The sequence below is a fragment of the Tachysurus fulvidraco genome, chromosome 2 (assembly GCF_022655615.1).
Source record: "Tachysurus fulvidraco isolate hzauxx_2018 chromosome 2, HZAU_PFXX_2.0, whole genome shotgun sequence".
NCBI lineage: Eukaryota > Metazoa > Chordata > Actinopteri > Siluriformes > Bagridae > Tachysurus > Tachysurus fulvidraco.
Window position 1 is genome coordinate 5,166,757 of NC_062519.1, and position 16,728 is coordinate 5,183,484.

The 16,728-nt window shown below is 40.5% G+C and overlaps 3 protein-coding genes across 3 annotated transcripts in view; 2 read left to right on the top strand and 1 right to left on the bottom strand.

The window, feature by feature from the left end:
• LOC113656407 (aerolysin-like protein) lies at window positions 1–3,622 on the top strand. Its single transcript, XM_027167677.2, has 2 exons — window positions 1–45; window positions 2,436–3,622. Exons 1-2 carry the CDS (start codon window positions 16–18, stop codon window positions 3,408–3,410), a joined length of 1,005 nt encoding a protein of 334 aa, XP_027023478.2. The 5' UTR covers window positions 1–15; the 3' UTR covers window positions 3,411–3,622.
• The window catches only part of LOC113656405 (aerolysin-like protein), a 27,147-nt gene continuing 12,220 nt past the window's right edge, over window positions 1,802–16,728 (top strand). Inside the window, exon 1 of the mRNA XM_027167675.2 lies at window positions 1,802–1,881. The gene's annotated coding sequence lies outside the window, so the exon portion shown is untranslated. The remainder of the gene's footprint in view (window positions 1,882–16,728) is intronic.
• LOC113656411 lies at window positions 7,550–9,352 on the bottom strand. Its single transcript, XM_047808984.1, has 3 exons — window positions 9,136–9,352; window positions 8,105–9,042; window positions 7,550–7,985 (listed from the first exon to the last, which is right to left on the bottom strand). The coding sequence occupies exons 1-2, from the start codon at window positions 9,289–9,291 to the stop codon at window positions 8,434–8,436; spliced, it is 765 nt and encodes a 254-aa protein (XP_047664940.1). The 5' UTR covers window positions 9,292–9,352; the 3' UTR covers window positions 7,550–7,985; window positions 8,105–8,433.

The following is a 16,728-nucleotide window of genomic DNA, read 5'->3' on the forward strand; positions in this document are numbered from 1 at the left end:
GTCTGCGTGGAGCAGATGTCACTACCCTCCATGCTGCCGGTCTTGGTAAGACTGAAAACCTCCTGGAGGTCTCTGTACTTATGCAGGGTACAGGACTGAACACTGGGCTCTGGGCACTCCACAGATATAAAAACATATGTGAGATTGGGCTGTCAAATGCATTGTTAAGGCAGGAATGGGAGGAAGGGATAAGCTGCTTAACTAGCCAGGACAACAGTGAGTTGTGGTGCTCTTGCCACGTGAGGCACAGGATTATGGGGTGATTGTCAGATTTGGTGACCATTAGCTGTCTGCACTCCTGCTGAAGAAACCCAGTGCTGAAGAACCCCAGTGCCAGTTTTGGCAATGTTTAATTTACAAATGTTATTTTAGTGACCAGCTCTTGGGTATTTGTTGTGGAATAATTTGGCCCCTTATGAAATATGTTTGCTATACGTTTTAAAATGGTCTTAGCTTAGATTTTGAATAACCTACAAACAGAATTGAATGAAACTCAGCAAACTTGAGCAATGACATAACAGAGTGCAGAAATCTGTATTTCTGTGCATGCTCCAACAAACAATCTGTGCTTTCACAACAACTCTGCGTGTGTGTGTGTGTGTGTGTGTGTGTGTGTGTGTGTGTGTGTGTGTGTGTGTGTGTGTGTGTGTGTGTGTGTGTGTGTGTGTGTGTGTGTGTGTGCAAACACAAATGTACATTTCAAGGACTTTTTAAACTTGCGTAACAAATGCTATGCAGTCAAAGAGAGTCTAGCTAAACTAGTCTAAAATAGCACATTCAGCAATTTCTTGGGAAATCTGACAATAAAGGTTTAGAAAGAAGACATTTTAACTGACAAAATATTGAATAGCATCAAATATCCTTGGTCTAAAACCTGTGTCTGAATTTGTTCTAGTAACAGTCAAATCTCTCTTTGTGTCTTGCAATTTTGGTGGACAAGAGAGTCTTGTGGTTGACCGTATCATATGCTGCTGAAAGGTCAATGAGGATAAGGACAGATGACAGTTTGGCTGACCTAGCAACATGTAGTTTCTCAGAGACATCCAAAAGGGCTGTCTCTGTGGAATGAGCTACTTTAAAGCCAGACTGGTTGGGATCTTGGCGGTTCTGTGAGAGATAATCTAGATTGCCTTCTTGATATATTCCTAAAATTTCCAGAAACTCAGTGCCAGTTTTGGCAATGATACGGTCACCTTGGAACAGAATACCACCAGAGAATATAAATCTTCCACATGCTATTGCTCTTGTGTTTACCACACTCACCTCGTCACTCAATCTATGTTGCATATTCTGGAAAAATTCTAAGTGAGTGGGGCTAAAGTCTTTGCATTATTTCATTTTCAGTCTCAATTCAAAAGTGGAAGCTTCAGAAGATTTTTTTAAAATACAAACCCAAACAGTAAAAGTCAATACCCCAACACTACGTAAATCTTTTTTTATTATTATTATTCTGCTCTCAATTGCTCTGTAGCACAGTTTTACATAATATATGCTACATGTAAAAAAAAAGGCTTTAGAAAATACAAATAAAAATTAAAACATTTTTGCACTTTACACTTTAAACGTATGTTTTTTATTTTCTCATTCTGAAGAAAAGCCTTGTGTCCTTTATTAGGTAGGGCCACATGAAATGATGCATGAAACAATAAATGTTTTGGGCTGTATCAACCTTTTTTTATTATTATAGTGCTATTATAGGGAAATTTATCTTGTCTAGTGTTATCGTGTCTTGTTGTAGCTTAGGAATTTAGTGGGTTGGCCTAAAACCACCTTTCTGCTGATAAAAGACAATCCTTAATAGATAATCCTTCTGTCTTATCCACTATACTTGCATTCTTAACAAAACTCTCATTTCTTGTGACCTGCTTCTGACCTACTTCTGTAAGTGTAGCTGTTATTTTGAATTTTATTATATTGTATTCAACTTAAGTTTTAGAATTATTATGTTTCCAATACTTTCAGCAGGAAGAGAAATTATAGATATTATAGGCTTTAATGCTTTGCATTATGGTTCCTTTAAATAACATTATTTACCATGTTAGTAAAGATTAAAGTTTTTAAAAGTATATTTAAATTATTAAAAAAAAAATACACCTGCTTTGCATTTACTTAAAATCTATTTCCTAATTTAGCAGTTCTATAGACTGGATCTTGCTTTAGCCTCAGTTCTGAATTTTGCTAGTTGTTTCTAAATAACCTTAATGAAAAATGTTATCATATAAATATTAACAAATAGCTGACTGCAGTAGTACTGTAGATCATGGCACTAGCAATGAAATTTCTTGGTAATGCTTTATGATCTCAGCAAGTAATATAACCTGGAGCTTGACACGTTTCAGATATTTCAGTATCTTAAAAGGTAAACAATGAGAAAAAATAATTCTTGCCTGTTCCTTAGAATATTAAAATAAACCTAAATATTTTTCTCTTTTAAGGTACATACTAAGTGCATAATCATGTCATACTTGGCACCAACCTATACAATTGGAGGGCAAGGAGGACAAGGTTTTAATTTTGATGGTATTACAAATGGAGCCACACTGAAACAGATCTGGGTGTGGGCCGGTGGCTGGCAGATAAAAGCCATCAAGGTTTGGCTAACTGATGGCCGGTCCATGCAATTTGGTAACTCTGATGGGAAGTATTCAGAATTTATATTTGAAGATGGAGAGCATTTCACCTCCCTTTCACTTTGGGGAAATGGAGCTGGAACACGTCTGGGTGCCATCAAATTCAAGACAAATAAGTCCCGAGAGTTCTTTCCACAGATGACAGACTGGGGGCTGAAAACAGAATATCCAGTTGATGTGGGTTCTGGGATCTGCATGGGAATCAGTGGTCGTGCTGGTGCAGATATTGATAGCTTATGCTTTAAATTCATCAACACCATCAAGTCTACAAAGCTAACAAATGTTCAGTATCCCACACTTCACAATGTGATACCTAATGTGGCTGTTGAGGAAATCAAATCCATGACATACCATAATAATACTACTGAAGCTCAAGAATATAAAATAGAATCCTCCAAAACAGTCACCAGAAGGTCATCCTGGTCCGTTACCAACAAGATGGAAACCTCGTTTAGTATGGAAGTGAAGGCAGGAGTTCCAGAGGTTGTGGAAGTAACAGCTGGATTCAGTCTCACAGTGGGAACCGAGAGCTCGTATGGTTTAAAGAACACTGAGGAGAAATCTGAGCTGTTCTCGTTTCCTGTTAAAGTTCCTCCAGGGAAAACCGTAGATGTGCACATCACTATTGGTCGGGCTACAGTTGAGCTCCCCTACACTGGAACAGTCCAGATTACCTGCTACAATGGCAGTGAGCTGGAGTTTAAAACCAGTGGAACCTACAAAGGGCTCAGCTACACTGATGCAAAAGTAGTTGTGAATGAATCTGGAAAAAGCCTCTAAATGCTACAGCTTCAGAATAAGCTTGGTGCAGATGCATATTTTTGATCGAGTGATTTTTTTTAGAACATCTTTTCTTAGAAAAGATTTTTCTTTCATACTGTTTCACCTACAGTACAGTTTCACCTACACTTCACCTGCTATAAAGATGATTCTTGTGCTTTTTTAATCTGTAAAGAGTTCAATGAATAAAATTGACCTGTACTTCTGAGTTTGAATAAAAATCTGCATGTGCTAAATTGTGGTATTTGTGTGTGACCTCATTAGTTACTTCATTAATTACCAAATTCCGCCCTTAGATTAAATTCAGATACTTCTCGCAGATTTATGTTGAATAAAATGTTCCACTGATCAAGTTGATGGTACACTAGTGAACTGTATCAATGTGGCTCTTAATTCTCTAACATACAGGGGATGTCCTAAAAACCAAATGCTATAAAAAAGGGGGGGAAATATTATATAAACAATAAATAAATAGTTTATGCTTCACTGTGTTACAACTAGGGTTGCAAAGGGGCGGAAGGTTTCCGGTAAATCTCCAATAAATTCCCAGAAACTTTCCACAGAAACTTAATCTGGGGAATTTTGGAAAATTACCATTTTTAATGTTTTTGAAAGAAGGCTTTTTTAAACAAACAAACAAATAAATAAATAAATAAATAAATGTTATATTGTGAAATATTATTACAGCTCAAAATAATGGTTTTCTATTTTCAAAATAATGGTTTTTCTAATTTATTCCTGTGAACAAAGCTGAATTTTCAGCATCATTACTCCAGTCTTCAGTGTCACATGATCCTTCAGAAATCATTCTAATATGCTAATTTATTATCATTGTTGAAACCAGTTGTGCTTCTTAATATTTTTTTTGGAACCTGTGATACTTTTTTCACGATACACACACACACACACACACACACACACACACACACACACACACACACACACACACACACAAACATTCACACACAAACATACACACATATACATTACATACACACACAAACAAACATACACATACACACAAACATACATACACACAAAAACACACCCACTCCCCCCCACACACACACACAGCGTGACACACACACACAAACATACATATACATACACACACACAAACACACACGCACATACTGTACACAAACATACACACACACACACACACACACACACACACACATAAAAACATTCACACACAAACATACACACACACACAAATATACACACACATATACACATACACGAAAGCACACAAATATACACACACATACATACACATACACACAAAATCACACCCACTCACACAAACACACACACAAACAAACGTACACATACACACAAACATACATACACACAAAAACACACCCACTCACACACACACACACACACACACACACACACACACACACACACACACACACACACTGCGTGACACACACACACAAACATACATACACACACACACACACACACACATCAGGTCCATAGCCAGCCTATTGAATGGGGCTCTTTTTTTAAAAAGTGGACCTTTATGCAGTTTTCTCCTCCTTTTGTATTTAATTATGAGGTTCAAAAACTTCATTCTGGTGACCTTTTATGCACTAATTTGTGCTGGATTAGCTTGTCTGCTGGTATCTTAACGAGCACGCTCTTTGATGCACCTAAATTATTTACTGCATTGTTGTCAAATTGCTTCCTCATGTACCACCTTTGTCAGTCCATTCACAGTATAAGTTTAAATACCCCAATAACAACAGAATAGATTTAATGAACTTTACTGAAGTATTAATAATAATTATTTAATCTGTTTTGAGAGAAGACTGAAAAGTTTTAACAAGTTAACCTAAATAGAAAAGGAAATGAATGTTTATATAATTGTAATAGTAATGAAATTACCTTCCTGGGACGTAACAGTTACGTTGCCAGTAAGTTATGAAATTACCAAAATAGTAATAGTAATAGTAATTACCGCACTTGGTAATCTCGCGACGTTATGAGAACGAAGTGGTGACGTAGTGATTTGGTACTGTAATGGTAATGAAATTACCTAACTAGGACGTTGCCAGCTAGTAAGTCATGAAATTACCAAAAATGACCAATAAATTACGTAACTAGTACGTCGTGTGTTAGCTGGGTTGGCATCGTAAATCAATTATTATACTAAGCATTCCAGATAATTTACCTCAAGCGGTCCGCTTTGAAGTTCTCAGAGGAATAAAGACGCGCACCGAAGGAGAGAAGCATTTCCATTGGCTCCAGTCTGCCGGTATTGGCCAATCAAAAAAGTCGATATTGCATAGCCAATATCACTGAATATCCCACTAAGTTTTGTCATTATAATTACGCTAAGTTTATATAGATATCCAGCTACAATAATGTATTATATTAATTTGAAATAGCAACCCAGAAGATTTGTCACAAGCATTGATTAAAACAATGATGGCAATAATCACATGAAAAAAAAACGATTTATCTGGACCTTTGGCAAGGGGGGGGGGGGGGGATTTCGTACGAAACCCCCGAATTTCACGTGAATTGTAATAACTGATTTCTTTTTAATGTTAACACAGTACTGTATATATACTATAGCCACACACAAATCTCTGTACATTAAGTTCACTACTATAGCAGAAACATGTAATAGCCTTCAACTTTTTATACTGTAACTGTACCTCCAACAAACTTATCTGTGGGATGATTTAAAATATATCCTCACAATACATACATTTTAAAATAAATATTTCCAATTAAATAATGAACACTACTATGGTGGGCTTATAGAAATATGTTTTCATTTGAAAAACATGCTTTTGTGGGAGAAACAGACACAAAACACAACCTTGCAATTTGAACACAAATAACATTGTACAACCTCATGAGTGTCAAATTTCCTGGATTTGTGAATTACTTTGCAGTTAATTTTTAGATGGTATTATTAAGCTGTATCTTATCTTTCATTGAGGCAAAACGGTCAATAAGTTTGTCCTGATCAGGGGCGGTTCTAGACCTTTTTTAGGGTGGCTTCAGCCCCCCTGTCTGTGATCTCAGCCACCCTAAAACTATCATTTTTACTTTCATAAATAAAAAAATAAAAATCACGTTAAAATGCATAACATGTCGTCAATGGGAAAGAAAATTATTTATCAGTTTGATCCAAGAGTGATTTTTTTACTTTTCTTTTACGCGCGTGCGTTGTAGTCTTTCAAAAGTGCGTCTGCTTTATTTGAACGGAGAAGCACAGGCACGCGCAGCGTGCACGTGCAGTCAGAGCTTAATAGATTTGCTAAACCTGCGCAAATTTGCGTAAAATCTTTCGACCTCACACCTTCTAGCACCCCTACAGCTCCATTGTTCTCCTGCTTTTGTTGTGCAAACGCCCCTATCACCTCTGAGGCCTGGCTCATTTGCATTTGTTCACTCAGATCCAAGGCAGGCCAAACCTCTGTGTGACATGGAATCCTTCACAGCCTATCTATACAAAATAGTCTGTTTTATTTAAAAAAAAGTTGTGTGCTAAGGTTTGTCATTAGTACATGTCATATTTATATAACCCTTGTGCAGACCTGGGGTCTATTTGACTCATCTGAAAAGTTTAATGTGTCATAACTTGGGTTTCCTTCCACATATTTGCCTGAAATTTACCAGGATTGTTCCAGATTATGAAGATTGCAAGTAAAATTCATTTTGTCTATTTTTGTTGAACTATGTGTTGGTAAAATAAATACTTTCCTCCGAAAGTCCTCCCAAGTCAATTTGACCTGGCCACATTTAGTGGGGCAACAGGTCCCACTAAACATGCATACAAACACAAAAATGCACACATAAAATGTCCACTAACACATGCACCCAAAACACACACTCCCACACAACACACACACACACACACACACACACACACACACACACACACACACACATACACACACGCACACACAAATTAGGTGAGTGAAGTTATTGTCCATGGCTTTTGACATGTTCATACACATACAGAATCATTTCATTTTCATTGGCCATCAATTATAACACCAAAAATGAATTTTGAGATGGAACAAGAACCCAACATGCCTCCACGGAAGATGAAAAACTTCAGAAAGCCTGCCATATTTATACAAAAGACACACATTCACAATATATGGATACACAAGTCTGTTTTATTTGAAAGTGTTTCACACTTTACAGCGTTTGCAGACCCAGTGTCCATTGTCCCTGCATTTGGCACAGGTGAATTTTTCACATGTTGCACAGGTAAACCTGCTGCGATTCCTGTTGCAGCTCTCTTGCACCTGGAACTGCGTTGTCTGTACCTTCCCTGGCACAGCAGCTGCAGAAGCTTCAGCAGCCTGCCTCTGTGCCAATATCTGCTTGTGCTGCATGAATCGGCAACAAAGTTCCTTAGCAAGAAGCCTCAGAAACAATCTTCTTTTGCCTGTCCACCCTCTACATGCCTTGTACAAAATGTAGGCATTCACCGCCGCCAAGTCCAGCAGATTGTAAAAAAAACGCTACTGGCCACCTGCGTGTTGCTGCTCTTACGGAATACATCCGCACCATTTTGTCCAACACATCTACACCACACTGTAAAAGCAGAGAGAGAGAGAGAGACATGAGTATATGTGCTTTTGTCTATAAGCCTGTATAGTACACATCAGAAAACATTGTAGCACTGGTGTAAAATTATATATACATTCACATACCTTCATGTGGTTATAGTCTGTTATCGTGTTGGGTTTCCTCTTTCTGCCGTCAACGATCATCACGTCTTGGTGCGTGGAACTCAGAACACACACAGTCTTGTTTTTTTTCGGTGCATAAATTGTCAAGGAGACACTGCCACTTCTAAGCACTGAAGTGGAGAATACCTCTCGATGTGCACTGTCTTTTGCAAGTGGTGGGAGCTCACGACGGACTTTATTCACCGTGCCCAGTAGCATTGTTTTGCACTGCAGCAGTCTGTTCGCCAGTGACTTTGAAGTAAAGATATTGTCTGTTGTGACATTTCTGCCATCATTCAAAAATGGCTCCATCAATTATCAATTTTCTCCACGCTCTCTGCCAGCCTCTCTTCCTTCTGACGACTGGGGTCCTTTCCCAAGTAAGGAGATGCATTGCAGACATATTTGGTCTCCAAATCCGTGGACATCCAGAACTTGATCCCAAATTTGTCTGGCTTGGTTGCGGTGTACTGTGTGAATGGACAACGAACCTTGGTAGGGAACAGTTGTTCATCTATGGTCATGTGTTCTCCTGGAGTGAAACTCTCAGCACAGTTCTTGGTGAAGCGTGTCCAGATGTCGGAGATCGCAGCAAATTTGTCTGTTTTCATCCTTTCTGCCCGCCTGTCCTTGTCATCGAATCGAAGGTGTTGCATAATTGAAAGGAATCTATCTCGGGGGATTGTCTCTTTGATTACTGGCACCAGAAAGCTTTCTGACCAGCAATCCACAATGGCACCAATGGGACACATGATTGCTCTTACAAAAAGAATTGAAATGAATGCCATCAGTTCGTGAATTGTCAAATTCCAGTCTGGCTCTGTTCTACGGGCTTGATGGACCACGCACTCCCTGATGGTCTGCAGCATTCCCACGTCTAACGGGCAAAGGAAGCTTTGGAGCACGCTTGTAATTTTATGCTGTCGGAAGAGAAATAGAGAATGGTAAATTTACATGAACCTCACTCTAAATGGGTTTATATAAATACCATATGTACTATAGCAATGACAAACCTTAGAAGACTCTGTGGGTCCAGCTTGCGCAGTGAAGCATGAGCGATTTGCTACTGCACTGGTCATTCCAATGTTCTCCTCTACCCACACAGTGCCGTCTTTTGCCATCTGGTTCAGACAGGGCTTTCCAATACCATGGTGCATCTTCCGGGGCATTTATCTATACCGTTAATCGGCGGAAAACCGTAAAGATGGCAACCAAAAAGCAGTGAAATTTCACTATTCTTATTACCAGAGTTGATAGAACAAACAAAATATTAATACAAACAATCCATTCAATGCTAAATACAAATAACATTTATTAATTTGGTCTTTGTCTTGTGAATATTTTTATTATTAATGACTGCATTCATTGGACACACTGTGCGTAGAGAATGCAAACATACATCATGAATAAAAATTTTGTTGTCTACTTTTGCCATTTTAAATAATACCATAACTATGTAGTCATGTAATATATACAAACACAATAAAAAATTCTTTGGAAAAACATGTCCTTGTCTGGCTTCGAGACGCTCACAAGGTAAGATATACAGTATATTCTATACAGACAAGTTCATAAATATTTAACCATAATACGCTGATATATTTGATACAGTATAGTAATAGATACATAGTATGTGAAATCAAATAAAGAGAGGACCTTCAGATTTGATTTAAGGGTATTAACACTCTCAGGTTAACAGAGAAAAGTGTAAAGTTGGTTGCAGATTTAGCTTTTGCATTGCGCTTAAAATAACACTGTAATTTATAATAATGATTGTCTGTCCTTTTGGTCCTTTAGAAATAGTCAACTCAATTTGATTTAAGGTGTTTTTCTGATGTACGTGACATGACCTTGTGATCTAATCTGACCTGATCTTGCTTCCCCCAAATGACTTGAAGTGGTGTTGAAATGAGGAGCATGTTGTCATGCAGGCAGTGTCTAGATTTTTCGTCTACTAGCTCCATGAACACTGAAAACAAATGAGATGAATATTGTAGGCATGTCAGTTTAAAGCAGCAAACAAATGTTAAAATGTTAAGAGAATGGAACTGACCTCCACGGTAGAAGTTGTTGTGTGGAATACGGACTTTCACCAACCCCTGAAGGATCTGTTTAAAATTAATAATAATAATAATAATAATAATAATAATAATAATAATAATAATAATAATAATAATAATAATAATAATAATAATTAAATACAAATAAAGCCACAAGGACACAATTTTTCAAACTGATTCAAATTTATTCATTCATTCATTCATTCATTTTCTACCGCTTTATCCGATGATTCATATTTATTAATTTACAAAAATGACGATATAAAAAATGGCTGCACCAAATAGGACACCGTTGGGCCGGTGCTATAATTTTAAATATTAAATGTTTTGCAAATTTTCCAACTTAGACACATCCGTATCACAATCCTTATTTTAAGAATTTACAATATAATAATAATAATAATAATAATAATAATAATAATAATAATAATAATAATAATAATAATAATAATAATAATAATCACAACCATAATCATAATCATAATATTTAAATATTTATCTAACACTTGCAAAAGTATTTACATATTTATTATCATTTACAAAATAATAAATAATAAGTAAATTAACATTTACAAAGTAAAAAAATACTACTAATAATAATAATTAAACTCTAAATAAAATCTTTCTGGGCAATGATACAGAACTATACAAAAACATTTGTCCCATATGCATGGTAAAGGTTGTAATTTGCACCGCCAAAGTTATTTCTAACAAGTGTTTTAAATTAAAATGATCTTCTGGACTGTAACAGAATTAAAGCTTTTTAAATGGGCAAAGTCTCTGCTATTCCACTAGGGGGCAAAATAGAGCAATACAACATAAATTCATTAGCAAGCTGGAAAAATATGATGCTGTGAACACGTCTGTATCCAAAACTACTCTGTAGTTGTTTAACCGTGTACACAAATGTTTTGTCTTATTTGTTAAACATTTTGCAAACTCGTCAGTGACTAATTTATTGTTAAAAAATAAATAAATAAATAGATAGATAGATAGATAGATAGATAGATAGATAGATAGATAGATAGATAGATAGATAGATAGATAGATAGATAGATAGATAAATAAATAATAACTCTTGAGGTATAATGCCATTTCAAGGGGAATGAATACTTCTGTGAGTCAGTGTTTATATAGCAAAAACCTTATTTTCACTCACTCATTTTCTACCACTTTATCCGAACTACCTCGGGTCACGGGGAGCCTGTGCCTATCTCAGGCGTCATCGGGCATCAAGGCAGGATACACCCTGGACGGAGTGCCAACCCATCGCAGGGCACACACACACACTCTCATTCACTCACGCATTCACACACTACGGACAATTTTCCAGAGATGCCAATTAACCTACCATGCATGTCTTTGGACTGGGGGAGGAAACCGGAGTACCCGGAGGAAACCCCCGAGGCACGGGGAGAACATGAAAACTCCACACACACATGGTGGAGGCGGGAATCGAACCCCGACCCTGGAGGCGTGAGGTGAACGTGCTACCCACTAAGCCACCGTGCCCCCCAAAAAACCTTATTTGAAAATAAAAAAATTTAAAAATTTGTACTCTTTGTGTGTTAAATGGTGTTTTAGATTTTATGCAGATAAATGAAAAGATTTAAGAGGTATTTGTCTCCACTAAATTAGTGGACAAAACTGCATAAAGCTTTAAAGGGGAATTCTCTGGAGTTGAGGGGATGAGGGGGATGCTTTGGACATCCGTGCTGTTCTCCAGGTCTCTCAGATGTCTAAGGAATTCACTCTCATTGGTGTATTTCAGACCTACATGACAAAAAGATGCAGATTTCTGTGGTCTTACAATTATCTTGTAATAATTCAATCACATTATTCTAATGCTTCCTCTCTGTATCTCCCTAAAAAACCTGGACTGGCGTCAGCTCAAATTTGACATCTCAGCAAATTCAGCACATTATTTACTGATTTTGTTTTTTCTTCTACACCTGAATAACATACTGTTTATCCCAGAGTATGTTCCCTTTTGAGTCTGGTTCCTCTTCAGGCTTCTTCCTCAAGACGTTCCTTGTCATTCTTTCCTCTTTCCTCTGACTTGTTCATTAGGGATCCAAGTCACATCCAGATTGCTGTAAAGCTGCTTTGTGATAATGCATATTGTTTAAAATAAAACTGAGCCGAATGTTGACTGACACGACATAGATGTTCTTACAACACGCTGCCATCGTAAATCTGTGCTTTACATAGTCAGAATATAAGTAAGAGGGTCTGCGTCAGTGTCGGGTGATACTAACCTGCAGGACAGATCAGTGTGAGACTGGACAGATCAGAGGGATAGCGAGCAGCATAAACTCCTGCTACACAACCACCCATGGATGTTCCCACCAGGTGAAAGGGCTTCTTATTCAGCTGAACACTTTCTACAAACTGCAGAGAAAGCAATATGTAAAAACTGCAAGCAAACCGTAATAAAGCTGATGCGTCAAGCAGATTTTGCAGCTAGAATTAAAGGTCAGGCTTAAAAGCTCTGCGATGTGAAACATTCGAAGAACATTAGAATCTACCATAGATTTAAATCCGCTAGTTGAAGTTCCTCTTCCTCATAAGCATTCTCACTCAGTGTAGAAAGAGAGAGACATCAGAGTTTGTGTGTAAAAAGCCTCAGGCCTTAACAGGGGCATCTATTTTAGGCACATGATTTTGGAGAGGCGTGTTAGTGTGACCATGCAGTAGGAGCTAAAATCAAGAAAATAATATTACACAGTGGTTTCTGATTGATACTATCTTGATAGACAATATGGAACATTCTAGCAAAATGAGTATTAAAAAGAATTTTAACAAGGATAAAACTAGCTCCCAATTCAATGTAATATTTTTTTTCTCTGCTTGTTTTTACTTTCCATCCTGTTCTGGATTCTACCTGCAATAGGTCTATTGCAATAAGACAATAGTAAGTGGTTAAGTTTTAACAACTCAGTTATAATGCAAGTCCACACAGAACTTGAAATAAAACTAAATAGTCCACATAGACTTGCGTTGACAGCTGCTTAGCTGGGGGAGAATGCAGGCTGCTGCTGCTGTCATCTCAGGAAGCTGACTGTCATCTCCAGGATATCTCCTTTCTCTAGTTTGGAGTCAGGCTGCTTGTTGAGGAACTCCAGAGATAGGAGAGACTTCAGCTGCTCAAAGCTGCTGTTGATACGATATCTGTGCATCTTCTCCACCATCGGCTTCCTCAGCTGGAAATAACAAAGAGAGAACATTTAGTCATCTTGAACTATGATGAGTTACTGAGTAGAAAGCAGTTCATTATAAAAACTTAAATGAAGCAGGTTCTTAATTTACCTTGTTGTTCAGAGGCAGCTGCTCATTTTCATTGCTGAAGTGATTGTTGGTGCCATGGCTGTGTCTCTGTGTTGTAGATCTCTCTGTGTAGAGTGAGTCTTATTTGTATGGCCCAATGTGTCAACCAAAAATGTGTTCTTTTTCAATAATTGAATCATTAAGGGCCAGTAACGTTTAGCATTCTGGTGTCATTAATTACTCTGCTCTCCTGAGTGCTCAAATACATACACACCCGGTGCCTGAGCTTAGAAAGTATTGAGATTGAGTCATGAAAAAGGTTTTATGTTGTAATTGATGATTTTTGTTGCTTTTTCACCCAATTAGTTGTTGAAAGGGCACTGAAAGGTGGATGAAATATTGTTGGAAGAATAACACGAATGATCCTTCAAAATTCTGCTTGCCTCCTCACCTGCTTTTCTCCCATATACAGTATCAACTATATAGGAAGACTAGATTGGCAGTACTGGAATAGGTTGCATAGTATTTCTCATTCAATTGTCAACAGAATATCTATATCAGTGAAGCAGTGATTGTCACTATGTGACATGGTGCGACAAAGGCAATTGTGGATCCAAATGCAGTTTTACTTATTTAATAAACAAAACAGAAACAGGCAGAGCCGGCAGAGCAGGTGGCCGGGGCGGAGCCGGGAGAGCAGGAGGCCGGGGTGGTGCTAGAGGCGGAGCCAGAGACCAGAGCAGGACCGGATACCAGGGTGGTGCCGGAGGCAGAGTCAGAGACCAGAGCAGGACTGGAGACCAGGGTGGTGCCGGAGGCGGAGCCAGAGACCAGAGCAGGACCGGAGTCCAAGGTGGTGTTGGAGGCGGGGCCAGAGACCAGAGCAGGACCGGAGACCAGGGTGGTGCTGGAGGCCGAGCCAGGGACCATAATGGAGTTGGCAGCCAGGGTGGTGCTCTGGGCCTGTAAACAGGGACAGGAGGTAGAAAGGCTGGCAAATCCAGCGAAACGAAACACAGGACGGATAAAACAGGAACATAAATAGGTTCAGGCCAGGCAGAGAGTTCAGGAAGTTTGAGTGTCACGATGTCGACTGCGTTATCTGACTCAGTCATTTCGGTTGACCCGGTCAGTTCGGCTGGTTCCATCGACCCGGTCGGTTCCGTCGACCCGGTCGGTTCCGTCGACCCGGTCGGTTCCACAGGTTCCGTCGACCCGCTTGATTCCGTCGACCCGGTCGGCTCCGCAGGTTTCGTCGACCCGGTCGGTTCCGTCGACCCGGTCGGTTTCGTCGACCCGGTCGGCTCCGCAGGTTCCGTCGACCCGGTCGGCTCCGCAGGTTCCGTCGACCCGGTCGGTTCCGTTGACCCAGCAGGTTTCATCGACCCGGTCGGTTCCGGCGACCCGGTCGGTTCCGGCGACCCGGCTGGTTCCGGCGACCCGGCTGGTTCAGCTGGCGGCTTAGGGATGCCGGCCGCCCGAGCCGACCTCATCGGGGTATCCGCCAGTTTGGAGACCAGTCGGTTAGCACGGGCCTCAGCCGAGCTCGCCGGTACGGTAGCCATGAGACCTGGCTCGGTCACTGGTGTGCACGGGACTGGGCTGGATGGAGGCACTGTAGGGCATTCGGACGTCCGTGGCTGGTTCCGCTCTGTAGCCCACGGATCCCGATGCTTGTTGCCCCCCCCAAAAAAATATTTACGGCCGGCTTCCGTCTCTACACTGCTCAAGGTTAGCGTAGACCCGTCCAGTAGCAACGCCAAGTTGACGAACTCCGAGAATGTTTTTATTTCTCGGGTAGACGGCATCAAATACCGCAGGATGTCGAGCAAGACATTGTGTGAAAGACGCTATTCTCTCTTCCGTCAATGTGACTTGATACGAAAGGGAGTCCAAGTTGAGCCCTAAATCATGTTTATCCTGAAACCCAGGTCTCTAAGGTGATTCAGGACAATCTCTGTGTCTTTTATGGCTTGCTCCCTTGACGACGAGCATATCAGATAATAGTCTATGTAATACAATATCCTTATGCCCTTGTCCCTCAACGGGAACAGGGCTGCCTCCACACATTTGGTAAAAACCCTCGGAGCTAACGACAGCCCGAACGGTATAGTTTGAAATTCGTATGCTGTGCCCCGGTATGCAAACCTGAGGAAATTCCTGTGAAAGGGATAAATATCTATGTGGAAGTACGCGTCCGCCAGATCTCTCGACACAAACCAATCACTCGGACGAATCGATTCTATGTCAGCATTTTGTTGTATGTCTTGTATGTCAGCATTTTGAATGAATACTTTCTGAGGTGCTTGTTTAATACACGCAGATCCAAAATGGGACGGAGGGCTGCACCGCCTTTCTTTGGAACCACGAAATAACGGGAATAGAAGCCCTGACGGCTTTTCTCCCCGTGTACCACTCTGATTGTCTGCTTGTGCAGGAGGGTTTCGATTTCGGCCATCAACACACGAGCCGATTCTCCCTCGGCCACCGACATGATCAGCCCGTTGAAACGAGGCGGTTTCATGGCAATTTGAAGTCTGGATCCACGTGAAACTGTTGCTAAAACCCACGGATTCACCACGCATGCGCGCCCCTGTACACTTTCGCCCTGCCGTCGTCGCGCAGTGATGACGTCATCACATGCGCTGTGCGGGCTCCCGCTGACAGGGAAGCGAGCACCGCCCCCAGCGGTGGGACTGAGGGAGCGCATTTCATGTCTTTGCATTTTCCGGGGTTTTTTAAACATATCGCCCTCGGCTGTTTGCCTAGCTGCGATAGTGCAACATTTATTGTCATGTGTCTCGAACACGGGGAGCATATCACCCTCAGCCCATGGCTTGGCTGCGATAATGCATATTTATTATCAATTCCCCTGTGTGTGTGAGTGCTTGGTGACACCGCACATGGCTCTGACCTCCCTCTCTTCGCTGAACTGGAGGAGAGCGAACATAATGAGCCCTTATCAAACTCAGAACAGAAGGGCTGAACTCCCGCCTTCTTCTCTTCACCGGCGGAGAGAGAAGGACCGGGGAAAACCTGTGTGTTAGGTCACACGCTTTTTCTTCCTTTCCTCGGGGTGGGGCAGACGGTTCCTAGCCGCCGCGGCCACAAAAGAATGCTTTCCCCAAGGTCCGGAGCCATCCGGACGCGGTCGCTGACCGACCTGTCAGCTGTGAGCAGGTCTCACAGCTCTCACGGTCATCGGCCTCCCTCTCGATGCTGCGGCTGCTGCGAAGCCCTGCCGCATCGGCTGAGAGGGTGGTCGCGCCGCCTGCTTGT

What these genes read in the sequence shown, in the direction of transcription:
- LOC113656407 (XM_027167677.2), top strand. Translation starts at nt 16, where the DNA reads ATGTCACTACCCTCCATGCTGCCGGTCTTG. An exon ending in CCTCCATGCTGCCGGTCTTG is followed by an intron (nt 46 to 2,435) that starts GTAAGACTGAAA and finishes TTCTCTTTTAAG; the next exon opens with GTACATACTAAGTGCATAAT.
- LOC113656411 (XM_047808984.1), bottom strand. Translation starts at nt 9,291, where the DNA reads ATGCCCCGGAAGATGCACCATGGTATTGGAAAGCCCTGTCTGAACCAG. An exon ending in GACCCACAGAGTCTTCTAAG is followed by an intron (nt 9,043 to 9,135) that starts GTTTGTCATTGC and finishes CTCTTCCGACAG; the next exon opens with CATAAAATTACAAGCGTGCT.